The sequence below is a fragment of the Microcebus murinus genome, chromosome 18 (assembly GCF_040939455.1).
Source record: "Microcebus murinus isolate Inina chromosome 18, M.murinus_Inina_mat1.0, whole genome shotgun sequence".
Classification (NCBI taxonomy): domain Eukaryota; kingdom Metazoa; phylum Chordata; class Mammalia; order Primates; family Cheirogaleidae; genus Microcebus; species Microcebus murinus.
The window spans coordinates 32,758,987-32,776,930 of record NC_134121.1 but is presented as its reverse complement, the minus strand read 5'-3'; the positions used below and the strand labels follow the sequence as shown (position 1 = coordinate 32,776,930).

Here is a 17,944-nt window from a genome sequence, read left to right as displayed (position 1 = left end):
ATTTGGTGATACATGAATGTAGGGAGAGAGATAAATCTGGGTCAGGTCTGATGGAGTTAGACCATGCAGGTGACCTCAGTTTACCAGGGGACTTAAGGAATGGGTGAGAAAGGGGACAGACCATGAGGAGCAATCATAGGGTACCACCAGTTTGGGAGAGGTTCTTGGAGCTCAGTCGTGTGCACACTGGTGGTGGGATCTTCGTAGAGCATCTTCACAAGCACCGTGTGGGTAGGTTCATTCATCACTCAGCAAACGTGCCAGGAGCCCTGCTGATGACCGTGACCCAGGCAGCCACAGCCCCTGTACTTCGGCACCCTACGTTGAGTTGTGATAGACATAGACATATGACACGGTGTGTTTATTGTATGCAACCCAAACTGGTGAGAAGCTGCATCCACTGAACTTTTCAATTTTTTTATTTTAGGAGTAAAACGAAAACAGCACATACAGCCTAAACTTAGCCTCCAGAATGAAATGTAGTTCCTTAATTTTTCACTCCTACATGCAAGATTTTTGGTTCCTGCCCTGCACAGTTTATATCCTTGAGCTTCCTTCTCCCTTTGCTTTGCACCCCGCGGGACTCTGAAACGCGGCCCCGCGTGATCATTCTCGCATCCACGTTTGGCGTGGGCCTGTTTGTACCCGACACTGTGCTTGGCGTCGTGGAGGATTCCTAGAGGAGTAGGGGTGCCGTGTTAGGGGGTTTCAGAAGAGGGAGGAGTAGCTCCTGGCTGCAACGACAGAGAAGTATTTTTGCATTTTGAAGAAGGTAGCTGGATCTCGGAGGAAGATTCAGGAGTGGAGTGACTTTCCAGGGAGGGTCTGCGGGCACAAAGACACGGAGACCTGGTGATCAGCCGGGCTGGACTGGGGTGCGAGGTGACTCGGGGTGAACCTGGAGACTCTGAGGAGGGAAGGAGTGCTGGGTCAGAACTCGCAGGGTGGTCCCCGGTGCCAGGGCGGCGTCTCTGCTGCTTGCAGACACGGAGCAGCGCCTGCAGCAAACAGCTCAGCACAGACAGTCTGCACACAGTTTTGAATTACTTGTGCATTTCTTAGTGACAGGTTTTGTGGGTACTTTCTGGGCAGCAGTTTTTATGTGTTTAGTTCTGTTTTGTTCACATCTCTTAGCTTTAAAATAGCTCGACGTGTGATTTTTCTCTTTATGCTAGTACGTCAGAATGAAACTGTGTGTTGTGGCCAGAGCGGTTCTGGAGTCTACTGCGTGTCTGCATGAAACATGAGCTTTTAGGCTGCAGTCTGAACGCCTAAGATGTGCAGTGCGACTGTCCCCAGCATCCTTAGATAGCTAAGGGGCCCGCACCGGGCAGCTGGAATATATCTAAAATTGCTTTCCTAGAGAAATGTGGAGAGTGCTTTGTTTTGGCATCTTCCCGGGCACTGCTTCAGATAACCTGGTTAACCCATGCCTTTGTCTTGTCATTTCTTGCAGATGGTCACAAGAACAAAGAAAATATTTGTAGGCGGATTATCTGCGAACACAGTAGTGGAAGATGTAAAGCAATATTTCGAGCAGTTTGGCAAGGTAAGCGCTGTGTGGGGTTGGATGGCACCCACCAGAGTAGCCTGATCGGTCCTTAGAAGTGGCAGCTGTGGCCCCTGCCTCTGCCACGGTTGTGTCCTTGAGAGTCTTGTCCTTGAACTTGGCCGTCACGATTTAAGTGAAATTCAGCAGGAGCTGAGATGGAAGAGTCCGGCTCGTGTGGTGGGCACGGTGCCCCTCGTGCCTGCAGGAGCAGACAGAGTGGCCTTTTAGTGTGGTTGTGCTGGCATTTGCTGGCCACGTGGGGCCTGGGCCTGGAGCTGGCGGTGGCAGCAGCTCGGGGAGATGAAGGGCTGTGACTCACAGGGCAGGGGCTTCCACGGAAGCTGCTAGAGGCCTGCAGGTGGGCACTGGGCGTCTCGCTTCTGTGCCTTTCTGGAAAATGCATTGAGAGATGAGGCTCCCTGGGGCCCTTTGCAGCTGACCCCTCCCCTGTCAGATGCCCAGGGAGACTTGGGAAAGTGCTGGGCCTGTACCTGTCAGCGTCCTCTGCCTTGAAAGTCTGGGAGACAGCAGTAAAATCATCCCCTGGGCTCTGCTGCTGGAATAGGCTGGGGCCAACCCCAGAGCCCCAAATCAGCTAGGAAGTGGAGTGTGAAAAGGTGTGTGTGTGTGTGTGTGTGTGTGTGTGTGTGTGTGACAGAGATAAACAGACAAGACATGTAACTGTGGGTGGTGAGTTTATTTCAGCCTCTTTCTCGTTGGTGAGGGGACAGTTGCTTCGAGAGTCGGTTCTTCCTGAGGGTTACACAGTCCTCAGGTTGCCCTGTTGCCCCAGGGGCGCTGGCCCTTGTTGGCTTTTGGGTGGTGTCCTTCCTCTGGCTCCCGTGGAACTGGCAGGTCCAAGAAGGCTGGCGGGTGAGTGGCGGCGCTGGCCCTCTGCTTCCGGCCTCTCTGAGTAGCTGTGGACATTGCCTGGGAGCCAGGTGTGGGGCAGGCCCCTCCCGCAGAGGTTTGTGTCTTCCCGGTCAAAGGGCTGACACAGCGGATCTACCGACGCATCCTGAGAAGACACAGCACCCACGCCGAGCTCTGTCACTTGCTTCCTCCCGAGATAGCCGTCGTGCTTGCCATGGGCACAGAGGCACTGCCGCCCGCCGGCCGCGAGGAAGTTCCTGTGCTTTCTATTCGTTTGCCCAGGGCCACGGGCAGCTGTGACCCTGTCTGCAGGTGTGTGCGTATGTGAACTGCTGTCTGGGATGAGGACCATGACCTTTATTTAGCCTCAAAATGGAGACTTTCTTGTCTCTGGTATTAATTTCGGCATGGATGGGAAACCATGCCTCAAAGAGAAGCCGGCTTCCTCCAACCCAGCCGTGCATTCAGAATGCACCGAACTGTCCTTCCACGTCGGTTGTGAGAGATGCCTCCTCCCACGGGCCCTTCCTGGCATTGTCAGCTGGGGCCCGATTCATTCCAGCTGGGTCTTAAGAACAGCTAAGCGCGTTTGTGACCATGCACGTTACAAGGCTCTTCTCTCCAAGACTGATTTAAAGTGGTGAGGGGGATTTGCCCATCACCCGGCCCCGCCCTGCCTAGGGAGAGGGATTGGAAATAATTAAATGAGACAAGTCTGGCTTGCATAATGGAAAGCTCTGGAGGGTAAGCCCTCTTTGCTATCTTTCTGCTTTTAAAACAAGTCCAGGGGTAGTGTTTGCAAACATGAGGTGGGATTTCTTTTTTCGAGCCATAACCTGCCTTGGAATCTCGTGGGCCTATTTGTGTCAGGGAAGTTGACGCTGCCCAGATGGGCTGTTAGAATATTCCAAACAGGCTTCTACTTGCCAACGCATAGTACATCTCTGCATGTCCCCAGCCCTCGGTTTCTTCCCACCACCCCCCTTCTTTCTCCCTCCCTTCCCCTCTCTGTTTCTGTCTCTCCTTCTGTTGTTTTTCATTAACACTTATCATTGTGACCCAGTACGCCTCTAGCAGGCACACAGCAAGCGTTGGCTGTGCCCACGGCGGCCACCATTGCTGCCCTGAGAACAGTTGTCCTTTTGTCTGGGAAGCAGTCACAAACCATCTTCCCTGGCCTGGCACTCGCTGGGTCTGAATTAACTGGGTCTGCCCAGTTAATTTTGCAGTAACATTGGTGGACTTTGATGTGCAAACTTATCAAGTGTTTTATTAAAGGAATAAGGAGGCTTTTGAATGTATCAAAACCATAGCACTCTGCTCATGTTTCAGTAGCTTGTTTCATACATATGCTCCGTGCATTGTCTGGGTCTGCCTTCAGAATAGCTCATTTCCCGTTTGGTTGGTGGCTGGTGTTAAGTTTATGTCCCCTTGGGCAGGGCCCGCCACCTCTCAGGATTTTGGCATAACTCATTTGCATCCAGAATGATCAAAGTAGGGGGATAGTAGTGCTGGGCCTTAGGAGCAATGAGGACATCCCGCAGTTGTAAAAGGAGGTAGCAGGTACAGTGACAGACTCACTTTGTCCTTCAGTAGTTTATGCTCTGGTTGAAGGAAACAGAATACACACACCCACGCTTGCATGAAGTTTATTCATACACACGCACACGCATGTGCACCCACACATTCATTCTTAACTGTGTGGAGTTGTTTTGGACTATTCTTCAAACTAGCTGCAAATTAGTAAGGTGTAATTTTATTATTTATCGTGAGTGCTTATTACTAAGTGTCGGATACTGGGCCAGACCATTTACCTAACATTATCTCATTTAATTTTTCTCTAAGGGGTTGGTAGTGATGCCCCCCATGTTGCTAAATTGCTAGATTGTTAAATGGGGTCTTGGTGGCATGGTGCCTTTGACTCAAGGTCACAGGCCTCTGAGAGGTAGAGCTGGGTGTAGACTTTCTCTCCAGGCTTTCCGGTGATAGAATCTGAACTCTGTGCCCCATTCTAACTGCTGATTGATTCCTAGGATGGATTTGGGCAGGAGGATGCAAAGGACAGGGAGAGTCTGTGCCCTTCAGTGTGCCCAGGGACACGCGTCTCTCTGTTTCACCTGCACAGCGGATATTGGTACTGTCCAGCCCATCTGGCTAAGGCGGATGATCAGAGTCAGGGAGGTTCAGTTTCAGCACGTGTCACCCAGGTAAGGTAGTAATAAGAGCCAGAATTCACACCCTACTTCCTCTTCCTCCAAGTCTAGAACTTTCCATCCTTTCACAGCCTCCATGCAGGGTGCGCCACTCTTTTCAGGTTTCCTTGCTGTCATTCCTCTCTCCTCTCCCTCTTCCCATCCTGCCCAAGGTGGCAGCTGCTCGACTGTTTATTTCAGGTGGCAATCACAATGGGTAAGACTGCTATCAAGGGGCTGAGCTAAGGGAGTTTAAATATGTCATTACTGTAAGTGGAGTGGGTGCAGAATGACACACCGGGAGCTTTAAATAACTCAAATTGGAGGCTTGTAAGCCCTTTTGTGCTGTTCTCCCACCTTCCTCCCAGAAAGTTCACCCCCACTCCCAACCCCAGGTTAGAGACATTGTTACTTGTTTATGTTTAAGATGGATCATGAAGTGCGGTCATTGATGTAAGCACTCTGCCAGCTTGGATGGCCAGCCTCACCCCTGGTCGCTGTTCTGGTGCTGTCCTCGGAGGAGGGTAAGGCTGAAGGCATTTCAGGCCCACATGCTGGGCCTGACGGTGGCGTGATGCCCCTGGGACACCTTGATGAGTTGTTTCATTGCCAGCCTCAGTTTCTCTTCTGAGGGAAAGAGTTGGAAAACTTGTCAAGGGCCATATGGTAAATATTTGCGGTGCTGCAATCCAATGTGGTCTGTGTTATAGTTACTCACTTCTGCTGTTGCAGGGCGAGAGCGGATAGCCAACATGCAAACAGATGGATGTGGTTGTGTTCCAGTAAAACTTTATTTACAAAAACGGGTGGTGGGCCAGATTTGGCCCGAAGATTTTGCTGAGCCCTGGACTGAATTATTCCTAAAATACGGTTTTAAGCTTGAAAAGTCAGTGATGCAGAAAGTGTTTAAACATTAATAGATAGATTTATGATGTAAGGTATGTATAGGGAGACAGATTATAATGCAAGGTACGTGTAGGCTATGACCAAAATAATACATCATCAATAGTAATGAGTGTGGTGTGTAACAAGCAAACAGTCTTAACTGTGTGAGAGTTTATTTCTGGACTTCGTGATGCAAGGACAGTGAAAGGGATTCTTTATTTGGAAAAAGCCACTATTTATAAACTGGAATCTCCATCTTGTGAGTAAGACTCAGAAAAACTGTATAGTATTTATTTCCATCTCACTGTTTCACATGCTAGCTCTAATGAATCAAACTCCGGAATTTTTGAGATTCAGGTTTTACTAGGAAGATACTTTTGCTGTGGGTTGTTCGTGAATTAGAGTTGCGTGTGCTTGGTGCTAAGCTTCTTAATGCATCTTCCGATGTGCTTCTCAAGAATGTCAAGTGAGGTGGGTGGCAGATCTATTTTGTAGACTATGAAGCTGATTGGGAGAAAGGTGAGGACGTTGTCCAAGCCCACACAGCCCATGCTGGGTAGAACTGGATAGCCACTCGTTCTGCACACCCTACCCCTTAGCGCTTTTCACCGTTTGGAAAACCCCACGTCCCACTTTACCACGAAGCAACCTCTTATTCAGAGGGAGTTCATTTGTCAAAAATGGTGATATACAGCAATTCATTTTACTGCCTTGGGTTTCTTTTTGGACTTTATCTGTGTTCATGATTTCATACATACAGGAATGATGTATATAGGCCATTCCAGAAAACGACAGGTAAACGATGCTCTAGATACGCCGGTGCAGTCCCAGACAATGAAGCGGGCTGTTCTCCACGGTTCTCCCCGCAGAGCCACCCGGAAGAGCCCAGCGTGGTAATTAAAACGCACCGGATCAAAGAAACTCCACGTATGCGGGTTTCCTCCCTCTCTCCTTTAGGCCCCTCCTCCAAGTGCTAGTTTCTCAAATTCTCACTTATAGGATTTTGGAGATCAAAAAGAGGCCTTTAGACTTAATGAATTCTCGGCTTCGTCCCCGGATGGAGCGGCTCCGCACCTTTCAGCTGTTCCCCGAGATGACAGGGCGCGCGGTGCCGGGCGCGCTAGGTAATTCTCACTTTGGAGAACTCCTGTGAAAGCAAAGCAGCCTGCATTTGGAGGCTTCCAATTATACTTCACATGGTGAACTGTGTAATTAGTTTGGAAGACTTATGCTTAGTCATTGGTTTATCCTAATCGGCTTTGGCTTTCCCCAACAACAAAGTGAGCTTATTTTGCTAAGCTGAACCGACTCTGCACCCTTTGTTCTTGCCTTTTATTGTCTCATTCCTTTCATTCTGTGTTACTGCCAAAGTTCTGTTTCATTAGGCCTACAAGTCGTTTCCAATTCAGTGGGCCGCTACAATCCGGCCTTTATCACTCGGCTGCCCGGTTCCCATGTCCCTTCTGGGCCAGTGCCCGAGTTTGTGGTTTGACACGAGGGCTTTAACCCTTTCCTGAGCCAGCCCCCTCATGGTGGTGGGCAAGGAGCGGGGAAGATAGGGCCTTCAAGGAAACGGTTTGGAAAGTTGCAGCTCTTTGGGTCTCATCAAAGGGGAGCTCTGTGGAAAGGAGGTGAAAGGCGTCTTCGGGGCCCTTTGTGTTGGATTTGGGTTGTGTGTGGGCCCCAAAAAGTTAACTTGAGCTCCAGAGAGTGGTGCTTGAAAGCTTTTTTGGAAAAAAGAAATGACAACCAGTATGGATTGGTTTTTGAATGTAATGAGGTCTGCCCATGTAGTCCATTTTTGGGGGGGGGGGGGCGGCACCATTGGAGGGCGAGTTCTGAGCAAGTGGCGGCTGCCCGGTATTTTTTGGCTCCGGGTTTTCCGTGCGGGCGTGATGGTGGCACGTCCCCGGCTGCTGCTCAGATCCTCCGTTTGATACCGTGTGTGTGAGGAGAGTAAAACCCAGAATAAAAATACTATCAAGCCTTTGAAATTGGAAAGGCAGGAGATTTGTGAGGAAACGAGTAAGCAAGTTACCATATTCCTGAAGGTGGACCGTGTGACCCTGAGGCAGTGTTTTATCGCGTCTAGATGCGTGTTGCAGATAAACGGAGCTCTCTCCTCGGGCGGCGCGGTTCCCTCAGAGGAGCCCGGGAAAACAAAAGTCTTGTGTGTCCTCCGTGGACGTCAGAGCTCTCCCGTGAGGTGCGTGTCCTCTGAAGCGGCCTGCGCAGGTGGGCTGCCTGGGTGGTGGACGGCTTCCTGGGCCTCGCCTGTCATCTGCCTGACCTTTCTCTGCAGAGCAGGGCTGTTGCCGAGACCTTCCTCAGCTGTCACCGTGGAAGGGCCGTTTGCCCTCTCCTCCCTGGCCAGCCACGCCGAAGGCTGCTTCAGTGTTAAGTTTTCTTCCCGTGATAGCAAGGTTAACACTGCCCCCATGTTTCTTTCATTCTCTGCCTGGTCAGTGGCAGTGTCTGCCCTTGAAGGTGTGTCCTACAGGGAGGGGACTTGACTTGCCCCCTGACCAGTAGTTGCCCTGCTCAGTGGGAGACTCCTGCCTCATTGCTCCCCCTCCACCTTCTGGGACAGGTGGCAGCAAACAAACGAGCATTATCCACCAGTAATATGATCCTTGGGCTTTGCAGGTAAGCCCTCCTGCCGAACAACTTTGTGTTTTCCTGGTGAACTTTTCCTCCTGAGACCCATTTCTGCTGCAGCCAATGGCAGTTTGTCGAGTTAGAGATTGAGCGCCCTAACCTCACGTCTCCTAAATCTTCATATTTTTGCTTCAAAAAGGAGATCCTGAAATAGATAGTGAGTTTCTAGGAAAACTTCCCATTTCCCTCTTAGTGTATAAAATATAGCCAGCTGTTGTTAGGCAAAGGCATCAGACATTATTATTGCTCTGTTAACAGTGTTTTAAAATATACAAATAGAAAAATAGGATGCCTTCTGGGTAGCAAGCTGGGAAAACTTTGAGATTATGCTAATCAAATGCCATGCTCATTTGCATAGTAGGTAGAGGAACAGGGCCCCAACTTTCCGGCTTTGCATTTTAACTGCGTTTCCCAGTATGGTTTAGCTTTATTTGATTTTTCTGTGGGGGCAAGAAGAGGAAAGCCAGGGGTAGAGGAGCCCTTGGGCACAGAGGAGTTAATAAGCTGGGGGGGGCAGGGGGAGGGGCAGGAAGTACTTCCACCAGCTCACCTTCCCAGAGTGCTCCTGGGTCCCTTGAAGATGTCACTTACAATGGAGTTGTTAGCATGAGAAAAGAAAGCCTTTCTCTCCCTAGACCGCAGTTCAGTGGGAACTGCAAGAGTACCAGAAATCACGGTTCAAGCTTGTGCCAGTGGGTGCAAGGGGTGGTTCTTAATGGAAGAGAAAGCTCAGTTCATTTAGACTTGGCATAGAAATGAACACTATTGTTTGGGGGAGTGAACATTGATATGGAGATTCCCACCGCTTCCCCCAACACCCCATCAGTAGGATACCCCCTTACAGTCCAGTATGCTTTTTCTCTTTCCTTCCTTTTTCTTTCCCCTTTTTCTTCTTTTTTTCCTTTCGGAAATAGTCTCTCTGTAGAACGGGCCGGAATTGTCAATTTACTGCCCTCTAAATTTTTACAGCCCTGTATATTCAGACTTGGTATTTGCGAATTAGCTAAAAGCCAGTCTGTACTTTATTTACATTCGAAACCATAAGAGTGAGAGCCCCAGAAAAAATGTTAATATGCAGGAAGAGGCAGAAGGGTTGAGTTTCTGACTGTTGCTAACCTCACCACTGCCTTTAAAACCACTCATGAGGCACACGGCTGATATTTAATAGCTTTTAGCTGATTATTTTTCTTCTCCTCCTCTTTCTTTTCTCTCCAAGTTGACCTGGGTGTACTTGAGCGGAAATGAAGTCATCCAAATGCTGAATTAGAATAATCACAGGCCTCTAAGAATGAAATGGAAGCAGAGATTAAATGGTGGGGGAAAGCTGGCATTAATAAGCACCAGGAAAACTTTGCATAAAATAAATAGGAGATCGGATAGATTGAGTTTGTGTGTGCTGCTTCCATTTTTTCCCTCCACTTTGTGTTGTCTTTCTAGAGCCGAGTTCCTGGCAAAGTGGGATCTGCTTTGCCTTCCGTCCACATACCTTCTGCAGCCTAGGCGATGGGCCTTTCTTCTTTGTGGGACGGTGGCGTGGCCACGGATGTTCCCAGGGAGGAAGGATCTGGTGGAAGGAGTGTTTCTGTGAGGGGTTGATGATTACTTGTTGCAAGCTGGGAGTGGGAGACAGAAGAGGAGTGAGGATGGGAGACAACACACAGCCGGCAGACAATATTATTGACGATTGAGTTCTGCTTGTTAGAGAAAACTGGGCTGGATGAAGGTAGGGTGACCACCCTTCACAGTTTGCCTGGGACTAAGGACGTTTCCAGGGGCTTGGGACTTGCAGACCAGAATGAACTGGTCGCCTTAAATGAAGGGCAGGTGAGAGAGAAGTCAGGACACTCTAAAAGGGTCAGTATACCTTCCTTGACCACCTCCAGGCAAATTTTAAATATTCCTTCCTGTGTGTTCCGGAACACTTACTTCATACCTATTTACATTATGCCTTCTTGATTTAACCCAGCAGCTGGGACGGGAGCCAGCCGAGGACCTGCGTGAGCACAGGCCAGGCAGTGTGAAGCGAGCACGTGGCCTGCAGAAGGCAGGACGCACAGACCCGCAGTCCCCGGCTCAAGCCATGGCTCATCGGTGACTTGGAGGGTAGCACTCCTGCAAGCTCCTACCTGTGCTCCCACTTGGGGGTTAGTCTGCGTCTCCTGCAAATAAAAAATTCTGCCCTAGTGTAGTGAAAAGTGAGCTTTCTTGTAGTTAAAGAGCAAAATGAGGTTTTAATTAGATTAAAAAGTCCAGCATCGTGGTTTGTTTACAGGAAGTCATTTTTTAGGTGGTCTGTTGTAGAAGATGTAATTTGTGCAAGTAGATTAGTTGTAAATTAGAGATTTTTGGTTGTTGAGGTCGCTGAGGGTCTTTTATAATTGGTGGCAGAGGTAAATATTTTCAGATTTGCTTACAGAGTGTTAGTATTTAAAAAAAACAATTGGACGTGCTTTTCAGTTAAGGAAAACTGAATGCAAGTTTGGAATGATCAGAGACAGCCTTCCTGATCTCATTCCCGGCTTTCATATGGAATGGCAGAGGGCGTGGTAGGCAACAGAAGATAAAGTGCTGGAGTAATTTGCAAGGTGGCTTGCAGATTCTGAGATGGAAACAGATGTTTCTCATTTTTATCTTTTAAAAGGCCACCCCTTTTCTTTAACAGACTATTTTGAAACAAACCTGTTTTAGTAGCAAGTAGGGCTTATTGATGTCACAGCTCTCCATTGCAACTGAGTTGACGTCTGTGTTCAGATTCAGGGACTCTTGTTTTCGGGAACCATTCATGTATCTTTTGTTTCTTCTTCTCTCTCTCTCTTTTTTTAAGAGATAGGATCTTGCTCTGGCGCCCTGGCTGGACTGTAGTGGTGTAATCACAGCTCACTGCAACCTCGAACGTCTGGGCTCAAGTGATTCTCTTGCCTCAGCCTCCTGAGTAGCTGAGACTACAGACATGTGCCCCAAGCCCCGCTTAGTTTTCCGTTTTTTCTAGAGACAGGGTCTTGCTATGTTGCCCAGGCTGGTCTCGAACACCTGACCTCAAACCATCCTCTCCCCTCGACCTCCAAAAGTATTGGGATTAGAAGCAGGAGCCACCTCTTTTGTCTTATAATTGTCCCAACAGCGCTGTGAGGTAGGAGAATTATCCCTCATTTTAAAGGTAGGAAAGGAAGACTGGAAGCGCATAAATGACTTGCCCAGGACTCCTCCGCCAGACAGCAGTGGGCCCAGGGCTCACACCCTGACCTTCTGGCGAGGGGTCCTGGGCTTGCCACTCCCCCTGGTCCTGGGGCATGCCCCTTCGGGGTGGTTCGACTCGGCACGTTTGCCAGGAAGGCGACTGTGGTTTTATGGAGGTTTGTTTAAAGCATGTTACAATAGAACAAATATTATGGCTCAGAATGAACAATTTTCATAATTAAATAAAAAATAAACCATGAGTCTTCAAGACACTTTAGGATAGCAGCTGGCTGCTTCAGCCTCTGTTCCTGGTCATTCTGGGCTGTCCCTTAACTTCCTTGACAGTTAAGAGTGCATGGGTGGAAAAGTTGAGAATCACTCCTGTTTACTCTTTAGCATATGGGTTGGTAAACTCCTTCTGCAAAGGGCCAGATAATAACTACTTTTAGTTCTGTGGCCTAGATGGTCTCTCCACCATTGTATCTCGACAACAGCCAAAGACAATATGAAAATGAATGGTCGTGGCTGTGTTCCAATAAAACTTTGCTTGTAAAAACCAGGAGGCTATTGGATCGGGCCCTCAGGCCATGGTTTGCACACCCCATGGGTTAGAATATTGCGTGGTAATAGTGTATGGGTTGTCTATGCTCAGACTGCTTGGTATCAAATCCACCTCATCTATTTACTAGCTCTGTAACCATGGGCAGGTCATTTAACTTCATTCCATCTCAGTTTCTTTATCTGCAAAATGGAGGTAATCACGGTGCTTAATACATAGGATTGCCAAGAGGATTCAATGCACTCATGCACATACAGTTCTTAGCAGCCTGCCAGAAACAAAGTAAGTGCTTAATAAACTTTAGAAACATCAGCTACAGGTTGTTACTTTCCACCTCTAGGTGAGATCCTCTGAGATTCAGGAGTTCCTCTCTAGTTCTATCCAGTAGTAGGCTGGCCAATGTAGCGGGTTTTTTTTTTTTTTCTGGATAAGGAGAGACAAGGTCTTGCCCTGTTGCCTAGGCTAGAGTGTGGTAGCTTGATCATAGCTCACTGCAGCCTTGAACTCCTGGGCTCAAGTGATTCCTCTGCCTCAGCCTCTCAAGTCACTGGGACTACAGGTGTGTACCACCACAGCAGCCTAATTTTTTAATTTTTTGTAGAGATGGGGGGTCTTACTCTCTTGCCCAGGCTGATCTCCAACTCCTGGCCAAAGCAGTCCTCCTGCCTTGACCTCCCCAGGTGGCAATAGCCTTTATGCATGTGCAGGCTCGCACACACGCACACACACTCTTCCATCTTACCCATCTGTCCTCTCAGCCAGCTTTCCACTCGGTTCTTCTGCCTGACCTGGAGGTGACACAAATTGAACAGTCCCTCCTGGATCATCGCAGCATAGGAAAATTCTGTTTTGTGTAATTTTTGACGAGATGAGATGCGCCTTAAGTTCAGTCCAGCTACCCATATGCTTCCAGATTGTGGATTTGACCTTCAGGTTGCTCTGGCTTTGATGGGAAACGTTGAACTGATTTGGGCCAAAAGAGAATTCTTCTGGGTAGACCCTCCTGATGAACTCTCTAAACTTTCTTGAATAATTAAGCATTTTTTTTCACAGGGGTAGGGAATACTGTCTAGAAATGGTCTCAGTATCATTAAGCTGTTGTTTATTAAAATATATTTTTATGTATATTGACCTACTAATCTGTTTATTGCATTTATTTTGCCACCTGGGAGAGCTTTTCACAGCCCAATTTAGATTTTCTTTCCTTTTCCTTTACATGTGATTCTAATCAGCCTGGTTTTCTGGCTTCCTCTGAATTTATAGCAAATATTAAGGGGTGGGAAAATGTTAATAAACTCAGTGTAAAGGAAGAGAGAGAAAAACCTATAAAAACAAAGAGCCTTCGATCTCAAAAAGCTCTGTACCGTAGGACCGTTTGGTGCAGGGAAACAGCCATCCTTCCTCATTAGGCCCAGAAAGCATGGCTTCTGCAGCCTCACGCATCATTCATTTGTTCATTGATTCATTCAGCAGACCTTGATTATCTTGGATGCCAGGCGCTAAGCTAGGAGCCGGGGCGCCTTGGAGAAAGGAACAGGCAGGATCCTTGCTTCCTTGTGGCTTGCATTTTAGCATGGGGTGTGGGTGGCAGAGGACCAGCCCAAAGCAGGCAAGTAAATAATAAAAATAATTACAGATTGTGTCATAAAGGAAACGAACTTGGAGCAGAGAGAATCCAGAATGGGACCACAGTGGAGGGGACCGTGGCTTGTCAAGAGCAGGTCAGATGGGCATGGCTTCTTTGTGGCAACTGGGCTGTGGATTCCAGTCTGGTTCGGGCCGGGTCTGCTTACTCACCCTCTGGCATCAGGACTGGCCAGGTGCCTGGGGTGTAGTTCGTGCTCAGTAAGTAGTGGTGGAATGAATGGGCCTTATGTATCAGAGGGCAGGGATGTGCCAGTCATTGGGGAAGGAGTTTCCAAGGATAAAATTAGGATTTTTCTTTTTATTTATTTATTTTGAGACAGAGTCTCACTCTGTTGCCCGGGCTAGAGTGCCATGGCGTCAGCCTAGCTCACGGCAACCTCGAACTCCTGGGCCCAAGCAATCCTCCTGCCTCAGCCTCCCGAGTAGCTGGGACTACAGGCATGTGCCACCATGCCCAGCTAATTTTTTCTATATATTTTTAGTTGTCCAATTGATTTCTTTCTATTTTTAGTAGAGACGGGGTCTCACTCTTGCTCAGACTGGTTTCAAACTCCTGACCTTGAGTGATTCTCCCGCCTCGGCCTACCAGAGAGCTAGGATTACAGGCGTGAGCCACCGCTCCTGGCCTGGATATTTCTTTCTAATATGGTGCTTTAAGAGAATGTATTTCGTTATCTGGAACATTTCCTTATGTGGAACCCATGCTTTCCTGGAAGCCTGGGGTGCGTGAGCTCTTCCCACCTCCAGCAAAAGCCTGCTGGAGCTAAGGGGCTATCCGGGCAGGGTGCGCCGGTCAGCGGCGCCTTTTCTCAGGTTGGGCGTAGAAGGCAGACACACGGCTGCCCCAGAGAGGAGAAGGCAGAGTGCAGGTAAAAATCAGGGATGTGCTTCTCTGATCTTCTCGCCTTCGCTCATTTCTTTCTTTGGTCTAGGAAAAGCAGTGGACCTGCTGAGGGCCGGGCCTGTGGCTTTGAGGAGCTGGTGAGAGTGTGGGTCCTCCGGAGATCGAGGGACAGGGTGGGTGTTGGGCAGTTTCTGCCCTAGGCTTACCACTTGGTGACGAGCCAGCCTGGAGAATGAAAACGGGTCCAGCAACGTGAGGCCAAAGCACAGTCCTCTGTGATGTTGGGAAACAGAGCCATGACAGGGAGTACATTTTCCTGTCGGGAAGGAGCAGAGGGATGCCATTGGCATTTGTCGCCAGACTCTGAGGATTGGTCTGGATTGCGTGGGTGAAGAAGTGGAACAGTTCTGGACTTTGGAATCAGTGTGGACCTGAATTTGAATCCGGATCATTTGCTAATAGTATCGGGACGCTGTGTTCTTGGTTTAACTGGCCTGAGCCTTGCTTCTCATCTGTTAGCGGGCATACAGTTTCATTTACGGGGGTGGGGGTGGGGGTGGGGGTGGGGGATGGTTCTAAGAATTCAAAGAGACAGGTTTCCCAGTGTCTGGCACGAGGGTGCTCAGTGATAATCTCACCTCCCTAGGTTCCCTCTCTAACCCACCGCCTCCCCCTGTGTTTCTGAACCCCCAAATTTGCTGACTTCTACCAGTTTCATTCCCTCTGATAAACTCCCTGCCTTCATCTGCATAAAGCACTCACTATGTGCCAAATGGATGGTTTTTGAGTTTTTAAGGGACTGGTTTCTTGGTGGCTCCGAGTCTCTGCCCCCATCCCTCCACAACCATCAGCTCTGACAAATCTTGAGCCACAGAAGTCCCGCATCTAAGATCCGGCTAGATTGAACCCAGCTGGAGTTACAGTGTGGGGAGGACTATGGGAGGATTTGGCTTTTTTTCCTCTTATGCTAATGAAGTGAATATGGCAAGGAGTCACAATATTTTCTTTCCAGGCAAAGAAATGTTGTAGTAGGAGAAACAGCATGCAGGGGAAGCAAATGTGATCTCACTGGATTCTCTCAAGGGAGGAATAGGACAAATTGTCAGCTTCTGTTGAGAAGATAATACTCTCACTATGATAAATGCCAAGTTTCTATTGAAAACCACCATCTTAATGGTGGCGTCCCCAAGTGCTTGGTGCATGCCTGGCAGCTGAGGCCAGTGGAGAAGCAGAGGAAAGCAGATATTTGTAGGGGGTGGTTTGTTTGCAATGAGAGATCAGTTTAAAGCAAAGGAGATGGTGCATTAAAAATGTTCTTTTAAGGCAGCTTTATAAAGCTAACTGGAGTGCTCCAGCGTGGCCTGCTCTTAAAACACACCTATGGGGAGACTTCCACCCTCAATAAATATTTCTTGCATATGACTCGAATTAAAGGAGGCACAGGGGACTGGAAGCCGCCTAAAATAATTTTCCCTCCCATAGGAAGTAACTGCTGTAATTCACTTGCAAGTTATTTCAAAAGGCCTGTTCTGATAGAAATTGCTGCCTTCTTGCGGACTGGGATTTTTCTAGTACTGTCTGTCTGTAACATCCCGGCTTGACAAGGGCGTGTCTGGTTGTATTTTACCGAGCACCACTCCCTCCCTTGATGAGTGTCTTAGTTTTAAGTTGCCTTTTTGGGGGTGCTTATGCTAATTCCTCTTAGGCGCTTCAGCCTGGCAGGTCTGTCTCATAGCCGGACCTGCCAGGTCCTGAAATGCTCAGGAAGAACTTCAGGTCGGTGGGGGAATTCCTGGGGGGTGGGACAGTGCATCCAGGAGCTCTAAGGGTGCTGGAGACCATAGGACAGCTGGAGGGGAGAAGAATGTCTGCATCAGCTGTGGTCAAAAGGCTGGGAGGTGGTTACGCCTGTCCAGCCATCCATGCATCCAGTAACCCATTCTAGGTGTTGGGCCCCATGCCGGGGTCACAGCGGAGAGCGAGGCAGGGGCCTGCAGCCACCAGAATTGCAGTGCAGCGTGCTAAGTGCAGTGGGAGGCGGGGCCTGCCCCCATCACAGACGGTGGGGACAGTAGTTGCTGCTGTTGAGCTCCTTCACTGTGGCAGCCCTGAGTTACATCTTCAGTTGCCTCAACACCAGCCTGAGGTTGACCTGGAAAAGGGGCTGGACAGACCTTTCTTCTGGGTTCTGCAGAGGACCAGTGTGGGCGTGGAAGGAGCTTGTAGTGTGACTTGCCCACACACTCCCCCTTCTGGGCCCCCCACCTGGATATCGCAGCCCTGCCTGTGCCCACTCTGGAAAGAACCCAGTGACGATGCCCATGTCAGTGGACTTGAGCTTGTGACTTTGGCTTTGTCATATGCTGGAGAGTGGGGAGGAAGGCAGTTCAAATCGGATGCCTGCCTTCACCGTGCACACATATGTTGACTGCTGAGGACATGCCCCGGGACCCTAGAGACTGTCCCCTTGTAGCCAGGCTCAGTCCCCTCTCTGAGATCCCACCATCACCCCCACCGAAGCTGCACGCCAGGTTTGCTTGCTCGTTTGCCCGTGGAGTGGAGCAGCAGACACTCTCTTCCATGCAGAAGAACCCCGGGAACCTGAGTCGGGGTGTCTCGTTACAATTCAGGCTCCTTGTTGTTTCCCAGATGTGATTAACGTGGGGTCTGTGTGAGCAGGGCTTGGGCAGCCTGAGGAGATTGACGAGGATGGCTCCTCGGCTATACCTAGGAGAGAGTGACAGTGGAAGCCAGTGGTTTTCTGCTATAACTTAACCATTGGTTGAAAGTTTTTATAAAGTGTCCCAAAATCAAATGTATTAATTCTAGATGCCTTAAAAAAAAAAGAAAACAAAAGTAAATATCATTTGTTTTCGTGTGTTGAGTCCTCCCAGCATCTAGGAATTGTAGACTCATTATTATCATTCATATTCTCATTCCTAGCACGATGTTCACATAGAGCAAGGGTTGGCACACTTTGTCTATAAAGGCTCAGAGAGCAAATATTTCCGACTCTGCAGGCCATGCAGACTCTGCCTCAGCCATTCGGTTCTGCTGTTGTAGCACAAAAGCAGCCACAGACAATATGCAAATGAATGAGCCAGGCTGTGTTCCAATCCGACTTTTATTTACAAAAACAGGTGGCAGACTGGGTTTGGCCTGCAGGCCCTACGTTGCTGTCTCCTGCTATAGACATTCCCAGTCCTCTACTTGAGTTTCAAAGATAGTAATGATTTCCTAGAACTGAGGATGTTTTTAGGATCAGTCATAACACTTTGAGGGCACAGGTATACCCATTTGGAAGAGTAGACCTACATCAGAAAGGTACGCCCTGTCGTCTGATGCTACTCCTCCAAAGTCCATTTGGAAAAATCTTTTAAGTATCAGGACTAGGGAGAGTAGAGCAAGCGTAAGCCCTTGCCCAACACGCAGAGAAGGTATGGTGGCCAGGCAAGGCGTGATGGTCCTGGAGTCTTGCTTGCTCTTGGGCCGTGGGTGCTGCTGCTGAGGGACAGGTGCTCTGTGTGTCTGTGGCAGCCACGGGCTGGAGGACTGTC

The 17,944-nt window shown here is 48.9% G+C and overlaps 1 protein-coding gene across 5 annotated transcripts in view; it reads left to right on the top strand.

Moving 5' to 3' along the window:
* MSI2 (musashi RNA binding protein 2) overlaps positions 1–17,944 on the top strand; it is a 383,279-nt gene that overhangs the window by 127,499 nt on the left and 237,836 nt on the right. For all 5 annotated transcript variants that reach the window (XM_012760736.3, XM_075994442.1, XM_012758081.3 and 2 more), the window contains one exon: positions 1,457–1,549. In XM_012760736.3, coding sequence (XP_012616190.1) covers positions 1,457–1,549 — 93 coding nt within the window. The remainder of the gene's footprint in view (positions 1–1,456; positions 1,550–17,944) is intronic.